This window comes from Camelus ferus, chromosome 35, assembly GCF_009834535.1.
Source record: "Camelus ferus isolate YT-003-E chromosome 35, BCGSAC_Cfer_1.0, whole genome shotgun sequence".
NCBI classification, from domain to species: Eukaryota; Metazoa; Chordata; class Mammalia; order Artiodactyla; family Camelidae; genus Camelus; species Camelus ferus.
The window spans coordinates 17,155,945-17,170,818 of record NC_045730.1 but is presented as its reverse complement, the minus strand read 5'-3'; the positions used below and the strand labels follow the sequence as shown (position 1 = coordinate 17,170,818).

The 14,874-nt window shown below is 50.8% G+C and overlaps 1 protein-coding gene across 5 annotated transcripts in view; it reads left to right on the top strand.

Annotated features, from left to right (window-relative positions):
• The first annotated feature begins 946 nt into the window (after positions 1–946).
• The window catches only part of LOC116661556 (CUB and sushi domain-containing protein 2-like), a 125,436-nt gene continuing 111,508 nt past the window's right edge, over positions 947–14,874 (top strand). For all 5 annotated transcript variants that reach the window (XR_004317486.1, XM_032473870.1, XM_032473869.1 and 2 more), the window contains exon 1: positions 947–1,270. Coding sequence is in view for 4 of the 5 variants with exons in the window: in XM_032473870.1 (XP_032329761.1) it covers positions 1,078–1,270 (193 nt within the window). In the remaining variant the exon portion in view is untranslated. The remainder of the gene's footprint in view (positions 1,271–14,874) is intronic.

Here is a 14,874-nt window from a genome sequence, read left to right as displayed (position 1 = left end):
AGAAACTCGTCTGGTTTGGGGCCATGGCTGGGAGGGGGAGGGTAAGACAGAAGAAGCAGGGCCCAGTTATTTAATTTTGAGGATAAATTGTATAAGTTACTCTTGCACGGTCCTTCCACCAACCTCATCTACCCCCTCATCCCCACCCCCCCCCACCCAAGCGCACGCACGCTCTCCTCTCTCCATCCCGAGGTTTTGCCTTAGGATAGGGGAAGGACCTTACAGAGCCGAACCAATGAGCACCCCCACCCCCACCCCACCCTCCCTCCAGTTCTTAATCATGGGTCTAAGCACACACATCCTACTCTTCGAATGGGGTAGGAGGCTACTGCCAATGGGGGCTGGTAAGCATCGCCCCCCGGCCCAGATTGCAAGTTCAAAGCCACCACCCAAAATCAGCTTGTAAGAGCAGTGACTTGGGGAACCGCGTCCTTCTTTGGTTACCTTTCCTGAGACAGTATTCCAATTTCCAAACGTGGAAGAAGCGTGTGTGTATGTGTGTGTATGTGTGTGTGTGTGTGTGTGTGTGTGTGCACGCCTGTGTGTGAGTGCCTGTGTGTCAATATCACTGTGTGTGTGCGCGCGTGTGTGTACAGGGGGGTGTATTAATGGGTAATCTTATAAATGGAAGACGAGAGGACTGAACTTAAAAGAAACTGGTCAATTGTAAAACAAACAGGAATAAACAACCCTTTAGATGTAATTTTTGGTTTGTCTGGAGGTGGAGGTGGCGCTGAAGAGGAACACCCACCCCCCAATATTTTTTTCCTTTGCTGCGCCTCCACCCCCAGCATTTGGAGCGGCGGAGAAGCGGCTCCGGAGTGATTAATCCGGGGATAATTCAACCCCCCCGCCCCCCGGCGCGAACCCCGCGAAGCGGGATTGGAGCGAGTCATTTCCGAGAGCGCAGCGCGCCTCTCCCCGGCCGGGCGGACACTTGGTTCATTCCAGCCGCAGAAGCTCAGGGCTCCCGCGTACCGGGATTTTTTCCGAGCAGAAAAAAGCTCCAGAGCTCTCCTGACCTCCTTTCTCCTCAGCGGCGAGCTGAGCCTCTCCCTCGGCGCTGCCGGCCGCGCCATGCCGCGCTCGCGGGGACGGGAGCAGGGGCGCTGCGGCTGCCCCGCGGGGAGGGCTCGCGGCAAAGCCGGGATTTCGGCGCTCGTGCCGGGCGCGGGGAGCCGCTGGGGCCGCCCGCCGCCGCCGCCAACGCCACCGCCGCCGCTGCTGCTGCTGCTGGGCTGGGGGCTGCTCAGCGCCTCAGCCGCCGCGGGTAAGTCCGGCTGCGCCGGGGAGCCGGCGGCCGCCGCGCGCCCCACCCGAGCCCGCTCATCTCCGACCCCGTCCCTGTCCCTTCCTCCGCCCTCCCCCTTAACCTCCCGCCCTCCCAAACGCCCACCCTCCTGTTCATCCTCGCCTCTGTCGCTCCCCATTCTCCCCTCACCCTCAACCGTCCTCACCGCCACCCTCACCACCACTGCTACCCCCAACCCCAGCCGCAACTTGGCGGGTTCCGGCCGGCGTGGGGACCTGGGAGAGAGACATCCCCGCCCGGGGTTGCGGGGCGCCTGGACCGTGGCTTCAGTTTCTTCAGCCTCTCAGCCCCCAAGGCGCTAGGCTTTCCCCCGATAAACTTTCCTGGAGCCCTCCCCGCCTCCCAATCCAGGTTGGCACACCCGTCCTGGGTGCTGGAGAGGAATGGCGCGCCCCCTCCCCATTTCCGCGTCTGCAGGGTCTGCCCTTCCCTGCCCCCGCCCATTTTCTCCGGACTGAAGCCCCGCGCCCCCGTCAGAGCCGCCCGGAGACTGCGGCCGCCACCCCTCTCCCCAAGTGCCCCCCTCCCTCCGCGCTCTGGGCTAGGAGGGGGTAAAGTGGGTAGGGGTCCCGAGCACGCTGTGCCAGAGGACTCAGGTGGGGGCTGGAGGTTGCGGAGCGACCGGCAGGCAGGGGCGGGGGTTGTGCCCGGGGGCGGGGGAGGGAGTGTCGCCGTCAGGCTCCGCGCCGCCACATTCCCCTCGGTTCTCACTCCGCGCCAAAGTGCCCTTTCCCGCGCCCTGCTGCAGCCGAGCGCCGGGGCTGCGGCAGCGGCGGCGCGGACGGCGGGACTTGCTCCCGGCGACCGGGTCAGGGACGGGGGCAGGCCCGGCGGGTGCGGGGAGTCCCGGAACTTCGCCGATGTCTGGCTGCAGCTTGCGGACTGAGAAGGCACGCGGACCTTCGAGAGAACCCAGTCCCCACTGGGGACCACTGGCCCTGTCTGGTGCCCTCCCACTTTATCCTCAGCACCCCTATGAGACTCGGCTCTAGCCACAGCCTAGAAAGTTCTGTGTCCCCGGGTGGGGACGGGTCCAACGGGCGATGCCTGGGGCCGCATTTTCATTTAGCACGGAGGCTGACACCCACTAGGAGAGAAAACCCGTAACACCTGCTGCCCAAGCTTGGACTTAGGGCGCCTCTGGCCTGGAGTCGTGTTGGTTTTTAAAATTTACTTATTTATTTATTTAGTTTTTTTAAATCACTGACTGAACGTTTGAAGGCTTGGCCTCAGCCCCTCAGCCACCTGGGCCCCCTTTTTGGAAAGTGCGACCCTTCCTTGGCGAGCTCTTCGGTCTGCTCTGGGCTCCAGGATCTTGTGAGCCCGTCCGCGCAAATCGTGTCGCCAGCTGCTTGGCCGGAGATGTTAAGGTTGCTGGTCAAAAAGGGCGCCCTGAGCCAGCCCTAGCTCTCCCATCCTTGCTTGACCGGACTTTCTCAGGATCTGCTAAGAGTCATAGCCGCCGACACCCAGAGAGGGGCGCCCGCGGTGCGCGTGCCTCGGAGCTCAGGCCTCGCGCACACCCACACCCACTGGGTGGCTGCACTCTTAACGACGCCGCTGGTCACCCTGTCTTGTCACATGGGCGATGGAGGTACCGCTGCTATCGGCTGTGAGGCCTCTCAGACATTTGTCCAGGTGTGGACCCTGCTCTGGCTTAGCAGACCTGAGATTGCCCCTAATACCATCCAACTGGTTTTCTGGCTAGATTTGTCCCTGCCCCCTGGGTATGTCATGCCCTCAGGGAAAGAAAAGGGCCTACTCACCAGAGCTTGCACACTGCTGGGCTGTGCTGGAATCCTGCCTTGTAGAGGTCCAAGGGCTTGCAGCTCTTTGGTCAGCAGAGAACTTGGGGATGGGGATGCAGAGTGCCTTGGGGGAGGGGGTCCTTGCTCTCTGGCGGGCCTGATCTGGCTTCCCTGCTCTGGCTTCCCATGCTTGCAGTGCATTTCTTTTTAAACCCTTCCCGCATGTAGATGTGCTGTTTGGCCTTGCAAGCAGCAGAGATTTGGAAACGGACTTGGTGACTAATTTGACACATTAGAGGGGGAAGTACATTTATTTTGTGTTCTCCCCACACTGTTGACTTTAAGAGACACTCAGGACTGAGCCATCTCCCTTCCTTGGCCAGTGAAGACTGGATAAAATGAATATAGGATGTGAAAGGGGGAGCCTCCTCACCCCTTTCATCTGTGTCCCACCCCCAGCCTCCTGAGAGAGATCTGCTCTCCCTTCTTTTGTTTCCCCTTGGCTTATAAACAACTTAATCTTTAATAGAAAACAGGCCAACCAGACTGCTTGGCCCTATTGACCTTTTTGGCTACCATCTTATCTTTCTTTCTCTTTTACAAGTCAACTCTCTTCAAAGGGGTCTTCAACTTGCTTTATCTGCAACTATTCACGCCCTGCCTTCTGGCTTCTGTCCCCAGAACTGAAACTCTCTAGGAAAGATCAAGGGTGACCACCCTAATTGCCAAAGCCACCTACCTTTTCTTTCTTATTCTTCCTTTATCTGTGACCGTGAACAATTTGGATTACTTCTTTCCAAATTTCTCTTCTTTGGGCTTCTGGGACACCCTGCTTGGCTGATTGTTCTCCTGCCTCTTGGCTGTTCCTTCCCAGTTTCTAATAGTAGCACTTACTCCCTCCTGAAAGTGTGGCTTCCTGCAGCTTTCCATTCCTTATGCTTTTCCTCATTTCCTTTCACCACTCTCCGGGTGAGCTCATCCAGGCCCATTTCTTCCACTTCCACACTCTGAAGCTTCCAGACAGATCTCTCCTGCCAAGATGCTTCTCCTGATATATGTCTGTTGGCTTCCCAGCCCACAGAAGCTCTGGATCTAAACAGCCCATATATCCGGCTGACTCTTGGATATCTTCACCTAGATGTTTCCCTTCCAAAGCAAACTCATTAGCTCCTCACCTAAACCTCCAGGATCCCCCACGTAGGCTGGTGGTACCTGCAGCCGCCCAGTTACCCAGCCAGGAACCTTAGGGTTGTCCTCAACTCCTTTCTTATCAAGTGGCCATCAAATTTTGTCAGTTTCATTCTCTTAATTGTTTTTAAGCCTAGCTACTTTTCTCTGGATTAAGAAGCTCTGAGCGTTGAGAAGGCTGTTACGCTCCCCATTTCCTTAATAAGTCTTTTAAAACAAAGGCAATAGTAAACTGTAAGTATAAGGAGTTCCGACAAAGTTCTGATTTTTCCCATGCTAACCACTTCATTGCTTTCAAAAAAAGTCAAATACCAAATTCTTAAAAAAAAACAAAACAGCAAAAAAACCCTCCCTGCTTTGCTTGTTTCTGGAGGTCTCTTACAAACAAGAGCACTGACCGTCCCCAGTGTCTGATGACAGTACTGGTTGAATTGTATTCAAAGTAGTTATTTATTTGCCTCACAGATTGAACCATGAGCTTCCTGAAGGCAAGGACAGTGCTCTATTTCTTTTGGTATCTCCAGCACCCAGCTCAGGACCTGGCATAGAACTGGTGCCTGATAGATGGTGGTTAAATCAGCAGATGATTTATAAAATATTTTTTTTTCTTGGATAGTTTTCTAGGGACTGATAAATGTAAATCAAGAGTTTTGGGAATCAAGGAAGCCAGATGATTTGCTGAAGTAATAAGATGACAAAGGCACCTGATCCCCAGTTGTTTCCCCCACCCCTGCCTCAGGACCAAGTGCCACAGACTGGTAAGATAACATCTTAGGTTCTAGAACCAGTGCAGCAACAAGCCCTGCGTATACACCTGCCTCCACCAAGGAAAGGCACCAGCGTATGGACTTGAATTTCCGTTTTTCATCTGCAATTGAGCTGTGGGTTTATGGTTTTTTTATAAAAAATAAGCTGACTACAGCAGAGTGTTGACCATATCTGGGGTGACTGTGTGGCTTTGTTGAAGGTGAGACTAAAATGATGTGTAAGGGCCCTAGAGAACCAGATGGCTGGGGCTCGGCCACTACAAGGTTTGGGTGCGTGCAGGAGAGTCCAGCAGGTGGCTTCAGTGACACCACCTTGCCTCACAAGTCTCACCTGCTTCTGTTTCACACATCATTGTCACGCCAGCAGGATTAAGGGAATCTGATGACTCAGCAGAGTCAGATGTTCCTTGTTGGAAAACTAGCTGATCTTCAGATCTCTCCAAAGCTCAGGTTGCCCACCCACAAAAGGGACTAGTCATCCCTGCATTTTGGAAAGGATTAGAAATCAGAAGTGCGACACGCCCAGAACATGCCTATTGAATGTGCCCATTAAGTGGAAGATGGGGCTGGATCAGGAACAGAGGACTGAGGCCAGGAGGTCTGTGTGCCCTCATGACATTCCTCTCCACTCTCCCTGCTCAGAAAGCTGTCCGGGTTCCCAGGGGAGTAACACTAACAGCTGATGTGCACTGAGTCCTCACTGTGTGCTGACACCGTCCCAAGCGCTTGCATGTATTAACTCAATCCTCACAGCAACCCGGTGAGGCTAGCAATATTATTGTCCCCATTTTATACATGGAGAAATAGGTTCAGAGAGGACATATAACTTAGCGACACAACCAGTCAGTGGCCACGCCAGGGACTGAAGCCAGGTCTGCCTGATCCTGAATCCTCTAGTGGTAATCACATTGTTATCTGATTTCTAAGGAGATCCAGCTGGTGCTACAGTCCTGGACTCTTTATTTGCCCCCAGGCTGCCTGTCTCGGTCCCGCTTTTCCCGTTGGACTGCCCCCATCACTTCTGCTGTGCTGCTTTTGTGCCCTTGAGGCCTGGATCCCAAACCTCTACCTCTTCAAGCAGCCGTGGTCCATCCGTCTCCCCCACAGCTCTTGGGGGGTGACTGCAAAATCATCCTTGATTTGCTTCGAGTCCTAAACACCCATCTCAGCTGAACTCTGCTGTGGGCTCTCACAACTCCCCAGGGTGGCAAACTCCTCGTGTTGTAAAACTCATCAGGGTGTATGGGAATGCTGAATGAGACAATGCCCGCCTTTATTCCCTAAAGCTCTATGAACTCAGGCGAGCAGAGTGGTCCGGATCACAGCACATAGCAGACACTCAGTAAACACCTGTTGAAAGGATCAGGCAGGTTCTTGGAGCCCCAGGCTCCCTTCCCCTCTGACTGCCCTCTTGGGCATTCCCAAGGCAAGGGGCTTGGAGGAGAGGGCAGTGGTGAAGGGGCATCCCCCAGGTGGGAGGCATCTGACTAGGTCCTTCTGCATATGACTAATAATAGCTCTCCTTTACTGAGTGCTGGCTGAGTGCTTTATAGACGTGACCATTCAATTCTCACAATGCAAGCACTATGATGTCATATTTGAAGAGACTGAGGCTCAGAAATTAAGCCTTTGGCCAAGGTTATAGCGAAGCTAGGAGAGAAGGTGGGATTGAATCTCAGGGCTACCTGATTCTAGGGCCCATCCTTTTAATTCATGAAAAACGTTGGCATTTGGGGTGTGTTAGGTGCTGCCTCTACTACTGCGGCTACTCCTACTGCCCACTTGCTTTCTGCAGCAGCCTCTTATAATTATAAGAGGAAAAGCTCTAATTCTATGTCACTCTAAGATGCCACCATATGCATCAGCAGGAGTCTTTCCTCTTTGCTCCTCCCATTGAAAACAGGACGCCTTAGAACCTGGCCAACTCACCACTCATCAGCCCTTATCTCTGCTCCTCTTCCTAGAGGGGTAAACAGGGAGGGCCCTCTTGCTCCCCCTAGAGGTGGGAGTATGTCACTGACACCGCCTGTCTTGGGTTTCACTCTGAGTGAGCTATGGCCTCCAAGCCCTCTTCTCTGCCTGCTGCAGAGATTTTCCACGACAGCAGGGGAACATCTGGGTGAACCTGCAAATGGAGGATTGTTTCAGAGTTTTCCACCTCACAGAGACACTGCCTCAGGATTCACTGGCTTTGAATAGAACTTGGCTTTCCCTTGGACCCACAGTAGGCTCTGCAGTGTGGGAGTTTCTCAACTTGAAAATGATGGTGTGGTTCTTAGAGCTCTTTCCTGGCTCTTGTATATTAAGAGAAGCATGAAACTCACATTTATTTTCTTTCTGGATTCTTGGGACCTCAACCCCCTGGCCTACCTTTTCATACCCTACCTTTAAAGATGAGACTGTTTTTTTTTTCTCCTGTCCCACCCAAATACACACTTAGCTCTTAGATCTTTGGGGCCCTTTGGCTTTCTTGTATAGTTTCACATGACATGAAGGGTGGTCATGCCCTATATACAATCACAAATGAGAATTTTGGCCAAGCAGGGGATGAGAGAGGAGGGGATGAAATGGAAGGTGATGGTGTGGGATTGGAGAAATAGGATAATATGAGGTGGATTGAGATCAAGTAGGAAGGAGTGAGCTGGGGTGGGATCAAAAGTGGGTTGGGATGTATTGCGATGGAATACATAGAATGAATTGCAATGGACTAAGGTTGGTGGAGGAATGAAATGGAATAGGACTGAGTAAAATATGCCTGGAGGTGGGATTGAGAAGGTGAGATCTAGAGTATTCAGGGGACTGACTAGGATAGGATGGACTGGAGTGGGGTAGGAATGAGTCAGATGGACTGGGATGGGATGGGATGGGGGAGTTGGGTTGGGGTGGAATGGCAATTGGGACATGGTGGAGTGGAGGTGACTGTGTTGTGGTGGGATGGGGTGAGATGGGGGTAAGTCAAGATGTATGGGGGTGGCTTGGGTGGGTGAACTGGGATGGGGTACTGGGAGATGTGGTGGGATTATACAGCCAGTTGAGTGGGCTCCATGAGGAGATGGGAAATGAAAAAGGGCACCAGAAATAAATTAACCTGCTTTATATTATTGTAGCTCCTGCATCTTCCTCCAGTTCCTTATTTGCCTGAACTGTGAAATTCCCTGCAGGTGGGTAGCCCTTGGTCCCTGCCCCAGTGTAGATCCTAAAATACTGGCAACTCCACTCTCCTGCTGTTAAGGGTCATTCTTCAGGGAGAAATTAGAAGTCCTGTGTAGCCACCACCATGAACCTTATCAGAGAAGTATGCCAGGCACGTGCCAAGAGCCCCAGTGCATCCCGTGACAAGCCCAGCATCAGAGAAGGGCACTGTGCCCAGCCTAGAGCTGGTGGGATGCCTGTGCCCACAGAAAGCAAAGCTCTGGGTGGTGGAGGGATTCCCCTCTGTGGCCCCCTCTTTGGAGGAGTCTCCCCACTGGAAACCGCCTTTCCCTTTCTACCTATTTGGTTCTGTATTGTGGGAAGGTTTTAAACTGAATTGATCTCTAAGGAGATGTCAATCCTACCCTTGAAAATCATCATTATGAGGAACTCTTATGATGCTAAAAATAATGTATGTATAGTTAAAACTACTGAGAGTAACAGGATAACTCTTAAAATTTATTTGAGAATCTCCCATGTGGTTTGGAGCAGAAAATAAGAGCTCATATTGTGGCACAAATAGCCCTCCTTCCTCCCTGCCCATGTCCCATTTATACTCAATTAAGTGCAATTATCATCCAGAAACCTCAAAAAATTGTGTGTCCATCTTCTTGGTTTTCAAATGGGAAATAGAATAAGGTCCATTATTAAGGAGCTCCATCTATTTATTGATTGAAAGTAAGCAAGTGTGACAGTGGTGAGTTAAAAGGGAGATAGCAGAGACTTTGGAATTGAGACCATTTGAGGTACAAGTGTATTATCAGAGACTGCGCAGACATTTTCTGCGGGATGATTGATGGTCCTTTCAGAGATGAGCAAGTGTGGTAGGGTTGACTCAGGCCCCTGGAGGTTCGTCTGTGGGTTGCTGCCTGACTCCCCACCCCAGCCTGAATCTTACTTACCACTTACTGACCCTCACTGCTCCCTCCGTCATGTCAGGGGTGGGAGTCAAGGATGGAGAAAGGCTGAGAGATTGGGTGAGGCTCGGTGATGATATATGGGTGTCTGGCACGTTACTTGGCAATAAGAATGAGGTGAAAGTTTAATGATTCATTTTCAATCCATGGTAAAATGTTCCTGGCTTGAAAACTGCCACCTCCAGGCTGGCATCCCTCCTCCCAGGGACCTGTGTAGCCCTCTTTCCCGGCCCTTTTCATTGGTGCAGTCCTAGAAGGGCTGACCCACAGCAGATGCATGGCTGGAAGGAAAATGTTCTGATACGTTTGATATATGTCTTGAAATTTGACCTGAGAGTCGGGAAACTAGTCCTCCAGCCTTGGCTGTGCCTCTTCATCTCATTTCATCTTCCTGGGCCTGCATTTCTTTCCCTGTAAAATGGGGATAATAATACCCACCTTGTCTATGTAATGCTGGACTTGGAAGCTCTTTAACCAACAAGACAAAAAGGATCCAGAGATTTTAGGATAGGTCACTAGTCTAAGCCCCATCCAATGGGAGATCCTGCCCAGTGGCCAGGCTGGCTTGACATTCCAGGGATGCAAATCTCCCCACTTCTGTAGACAGCCTGCCTGGCTAGGCTTCAGGGCGTAGGGGTAGTGGGTGAGGGAGGATGGACTGGCTGAGCTTCCTGGCCCTGATCCATTCTTACCCTCCAAGTGGCTGATCCTGAGAACTTGAAAGGAAGAATGCAGACAATTCCCTTTTACCACCCATCAGACGTCTACTGCAGCGTCCCCTCTCCCCGCCCACCCACCCGGGGCAGCATCACTGAGTCCAGTCTCGGGGTGCTGACTGCTGGCACTTCACTTTCACTAACACATCCATCCAGGGGACAAGATTTGCCCTGAGGCCTTTTAACTCTAGTAAGATGAAAACTCCCTGTGTTCGAGGACCACTGGGACTCACATCTCTTGTGTCGGTTTGTTCCAGGCAACATGGAGAGAGGAAAATATTACAAGGATAGTTTTCTCCGTCACGTGGAAGACACTGGGGTGTTTTTCGTTTTCTGCTTTTTTTTTTTTTTTTTTGAGCATGACACTTTATGATCATCTGTCTACAAAAGGCTCCTCTCTTTATTTTATTTGAAAACTTTTCTTCCCTTTATCCCCAACCCCAAGATTGTTGTTGCCTTCCCCATCAGTAGCCACTCTAATATTATATGTATCTTGAAATATGCATGGATTTTTATAAAATATGTAGGGTTGTTTTGTGTGCCTATGTGAATTTACATAAAGGATAGTAAACTATAAATTTCATCTAATTTCTTGCTTTATTTATTTAGCACTAAGATTTAAGAGATCTAGCCCTGCTCCTTGTCGGTGTCTAGTCCTGTGTTGCATTGAGTTGTGCATCCATCACATTCTGTGTATCCCCTCCCCTGGGAATAGACCCCTGGCTTGTCTGGAGCTCCTCCCGGCTACCCATGAAGTTCTGAAGAACATCCTTGTTCATGCTGTCTTGGGAGCCTGTGTGAGAATAACTCTGGGCTATACAAATGGAGGATTGGGATCCCTGGGTTAACGCTGATTTTCCAGTTCTACCATAATGTTTTCCAGAAAGGTTGAGCTAGGGCTCATTTCCACTAAGAGTGCACGAGAGTTTCTGTCTTCCCATGTCATTCATCACCAGTATCTTATATCGTCCACCTTTCTAATTTTGCCATTCTGATAAGTTTAAGGTGCCATCTCATTGTTTTGTTTTATTTTGTGTTTCTCTGATTACTGATAAGTTTGAATATCTCTTGTATGCTTATTAGCTGTTTGAGCTTCTCATTTTGCGAATTGCTTATTCATATTCTTCGCTTTTTTTGGAGGGGTAGGTAATTAGGTTTGTTTGTTTGTTTGTTTGTTTATTTAATGGAGGTACTGGGGATTGAACCCAGGACCTCATGCATGCTACGAATGTGCTCTGACACTGAGCTATACCCGTCCCTCTTCTTTGCCTATTTTAAAGTTGGACTTCCTGTCTTAATTTAGAAAAATTTGAGGTCGATTTGCAGAAGTTCCTCTTATATTCCAGATATTGCCCTCTGTCAATTTTAGAGGTTACAAAGAATGTCTCCCAATCTTTCATCTGTCTGTTTTGTTTATGATGTCTTTCTTTGGACAGAAATGCTTCATTTTGATGTTGTCAGATCCATCAACGTTCTGTGGAAGGCAGAAATCAGGACATATGGGAGTACTGATGAGCTAAGGAGGAGGGTGGGTCCCCAGGCCCACCGGGGTTCTCCCTCCTACAGGACTGGCTCTCCGTATGGAGGACTTTGAGGAGTCCCAGAGTCTTCCTGTCCATATGGGCTCCCAAATCCTATAGGACGTCTTTCTTCTGACTCAAGGCCCTGTGTTTTCAGAAGGTACCAGTTAAAGAACAAATTAATTACTTGATGGGTGCCACATTTAGAGACTGTGAGGGATTTCTCAGTCCTTCTGCAGGCACCTATGGACGGTCTGTGCTGGGTCTGAGCTCCCAGATGCACTGGGGACCATAGACAAGCTTCAGAGATGAGGGTATGTAAGAGAGGCAACTACCCGCATGTTCATAGCAGCATTATTCACGGAATCCAAAAGGTGGAAATATCCAAGTGTCTATTGACAGATAAGAAGATAAACAAAATGTGGCATCTATATACAGTAGAATATTATTCAACCTTAAAAAGGAAGGTGATCCTACATTCTACAACATGGATGAAACTTGAAGATGTTGTAAGTGAAATAAGCCAGTCATAAAAGGATAAATATTGTATGATTCCACTTATAGGAAGTACATAGAGTAGTCAAATCCATAGAGACAGAAAGTAGAATGGTGGTTTTTGGGGCTGGGGGTGTTGAGGGGAATGGGGAGTTTTTGTTTAATGAATAGAGTTTCAGTTGTGCAAGATGAAAAGAGTTCTGGAGATGGATGCTGGTGATGGTTGCACAACAATGTGAATGATCTTAACGCCAATGAACTGTACACTTAAAAATAGTAACTGTTATGTTATTTATACTTTGCCATGATTAGAAAGAAAGAGGGGTAACTATCCAGCCTCAAGGGGTCAGGGAGGGCTCCTAGAGCAAGTGATGTTTAGGTTGAGACTTGTGGGGTAGATAGCAGAGAGCAGATGGAGAGAGGCAGCAGGGGGGAAGTAGTCCTACAATGGAAACGTATCTACACAGGCTCTTGGTTGAGTGGAAGCAAGTCATGTTCAAGGTCTGGGAGAAGTTCAGTGTGATGAAGGTCTGCTATCTGAATAAAGACAATGAGGAGTCTGGAGGGTTTGGAGCAGGAGTGTGGCCCGATCGGCTGGGTTGGTGGGTGCAGGTCTCTGAAGGGACAAGGTGACACTGAGGGCAGGGTGTGTATGAAGGCCCTGCTGGGGAAGGCAGATCTGAGTGTGGGTGCTTGGAGCCCATGGGGAGAGGTCAGCCAGGAGGGGACGAAGGCATCCTCTTCCTTCCTCGTTTTTCCTACCCCGTCACCTGCCTTCCCAGAGAGGGTGGAACATCTGATAGAACTGTCAAAGATCCCTGAAACCCCCGCCACACGTCGGGATTGTAAGTCACACTTCTGTTAATCCTGCCTCAGTGAGAACATCCTACAGCTTTCTTCAAGGAAGGAAATAAAAATAGTTAATCTACCTGCTTGGGGATGACTCCACAAGCCACTCCAATGTATCTTCTGGTGGGGAGACCTGCTGTATTCTGCCTGGTCCAGGTGCCCCTCAACGTTTTGGTCATTCTGCCTCCTCCGTTTCTCTCTCTTACCCTTTCCCAGCCTCTCCATCTGTCTCCCATCCCTGTCATCTTCTGCTCCCTCCTTGTGCTGTTATTTCACTGGTACAGGACTCTTCACTCCCCACCCCCAGCCTCACCATCAGTTTGAGCCTTTTCCTGAGCTTTGACCCTGTTGCCTCCACCTCTTCCTCGCCTAGGACCTACCCTCTCCATGGCCTTTCCATTAACCAGGCTTCAGGCCAGCAGCTGTGTGAATCGGGAGAATGTTCAAGGCATTCAGCTACTCCCATCTTAGGGCCAGTGGGCTGGGTCATTGCAACATTCACTGAGCACCTAGTGCAGTGGCCCTGGCCTGAGGGTCAGGGATACAAATACCATGTAAAACCAAGTGCCTCCCCAAGGACAGTCATATGGGAACTCGAAGGGAATAGAAGAGAGGGAGGGGTGGCAGGGCAGGCTTCACTCCAAGAGTGAGTAGGCATCCTTTAGAGGCAGATAACATGTGGGCAGGAGGTCCCAGGCAGAGGGAGTGGCCTGGACCAAGGCTTAAGGCAGAGAGCTGTGTTTGGGGGATGTCAAGTTTGCATCTCCCTGCATCCAGATCATCATCTTGGAAGCTGGAGTTTGTCCTAAATTTAGGAAACACTCAGACCGCATGCAGAGAGCTGCACATTCCCCTCCCTAAACCTTGTGACACTCCTAAGAAGGTGATCATTTTGCTGTTGAGAAAACTGAGATTTAAGGAGATTGAGTTACTCACTCAAGACCATACAGCCAGGGAGGGAGAGAGTCTGGATTTAAACCTAGTCTGATTCCAGAGCCACAGCCTTAACCTGCTCTGTACCCAGGTTTCTCGGTTATAAATATAGATTCCTGGGTCCTCCCCTGGTCTTCTGGCTCTGAGTGTCAAGGAGCAGGGTATGGAGGCTGCATCTCTAACAAGTTCCTGTTATTATGATTCACAGTAGGTCTGTCCAGGACCCTCTTAGGCACCCAGGTCTGAGATGGACCTTCAACCATCCACTCCTCTGCTCACCTTGTGATGACCCTGGTCTTGACCTTGCCCAAGAATCAACAGATGAAGGGCTCCCTGCTCCCCTTCCCTGCTCCTTTCCTCTCAGCCTTGCCCTGACGGAGCTGGGACCCCAGAGGTGACCAGATTAGTGCTGTTGAGATTAGGCGGCCCCCAGAGGAGACTGGGGAAATGTACTAGCCCCACGGGCCCACATTCACATCCCTAAACTGCTCAGCACACTTAACAGAAGGCCCGTGGGTCAGGGTGGGCCTGACAGCTTGGCGCTCCTGATTCACCGCGTCCTTCCACCAACCTCTGATTTGATAGGTGAGAAAGCAAGGCACTCAGGGGAGTCTTATCCTCCACTCCCTTGTGTCTTAACTCCTATTATTCCAGATTTAATACTCAAAGAGCAGACACAAAGCACTGAAATGCCGTTTTTGCGGGACCTGTTCGTAGGAGGCAGCTGGCATCTTAGGACTGAGGCAGGGTGGCAGGCTGAGGCGTGTCTGCCTGGCGGGGTCAGAAGAGACTGGGGAGGAAGCCCCCAAGGGTGGGGCCAGGGACTTCAACTTTGGTCCTGGCTGGAGCAGGACCCAGCCGCCAGGGGAGGCACCCTAGCCCAGTGGAGGGACACTTAGGGAGTTTGTGGTCTCTGTGCGGAGCCAGGGACTCCGCAGGCAACAGAGGCCAAGGGCCGGTTATGCAAATAGGGATGTTCAGACAGGAAGTATGAGACCCTGGGAGTCCAGGAGGAGGGGGTCATGCATGTATTCGTTCATTTGGCCAAGCGTTTCTTGGGTTTCAGAAAGGAGGTAAAAGGACTGTTAAATAAGTGCCCTGGGAGAAAAAGATTTCGTGATCAGATGAATTTGGGAAACACTAGGCCCATGGTTTCCAGTGTGTGGTCCAAGGTCTTGCTAGGAAGCTTCTTAGAAATACAGCTTTGCAGCTCTGTCCATAAAGGTCAATGTTTGCC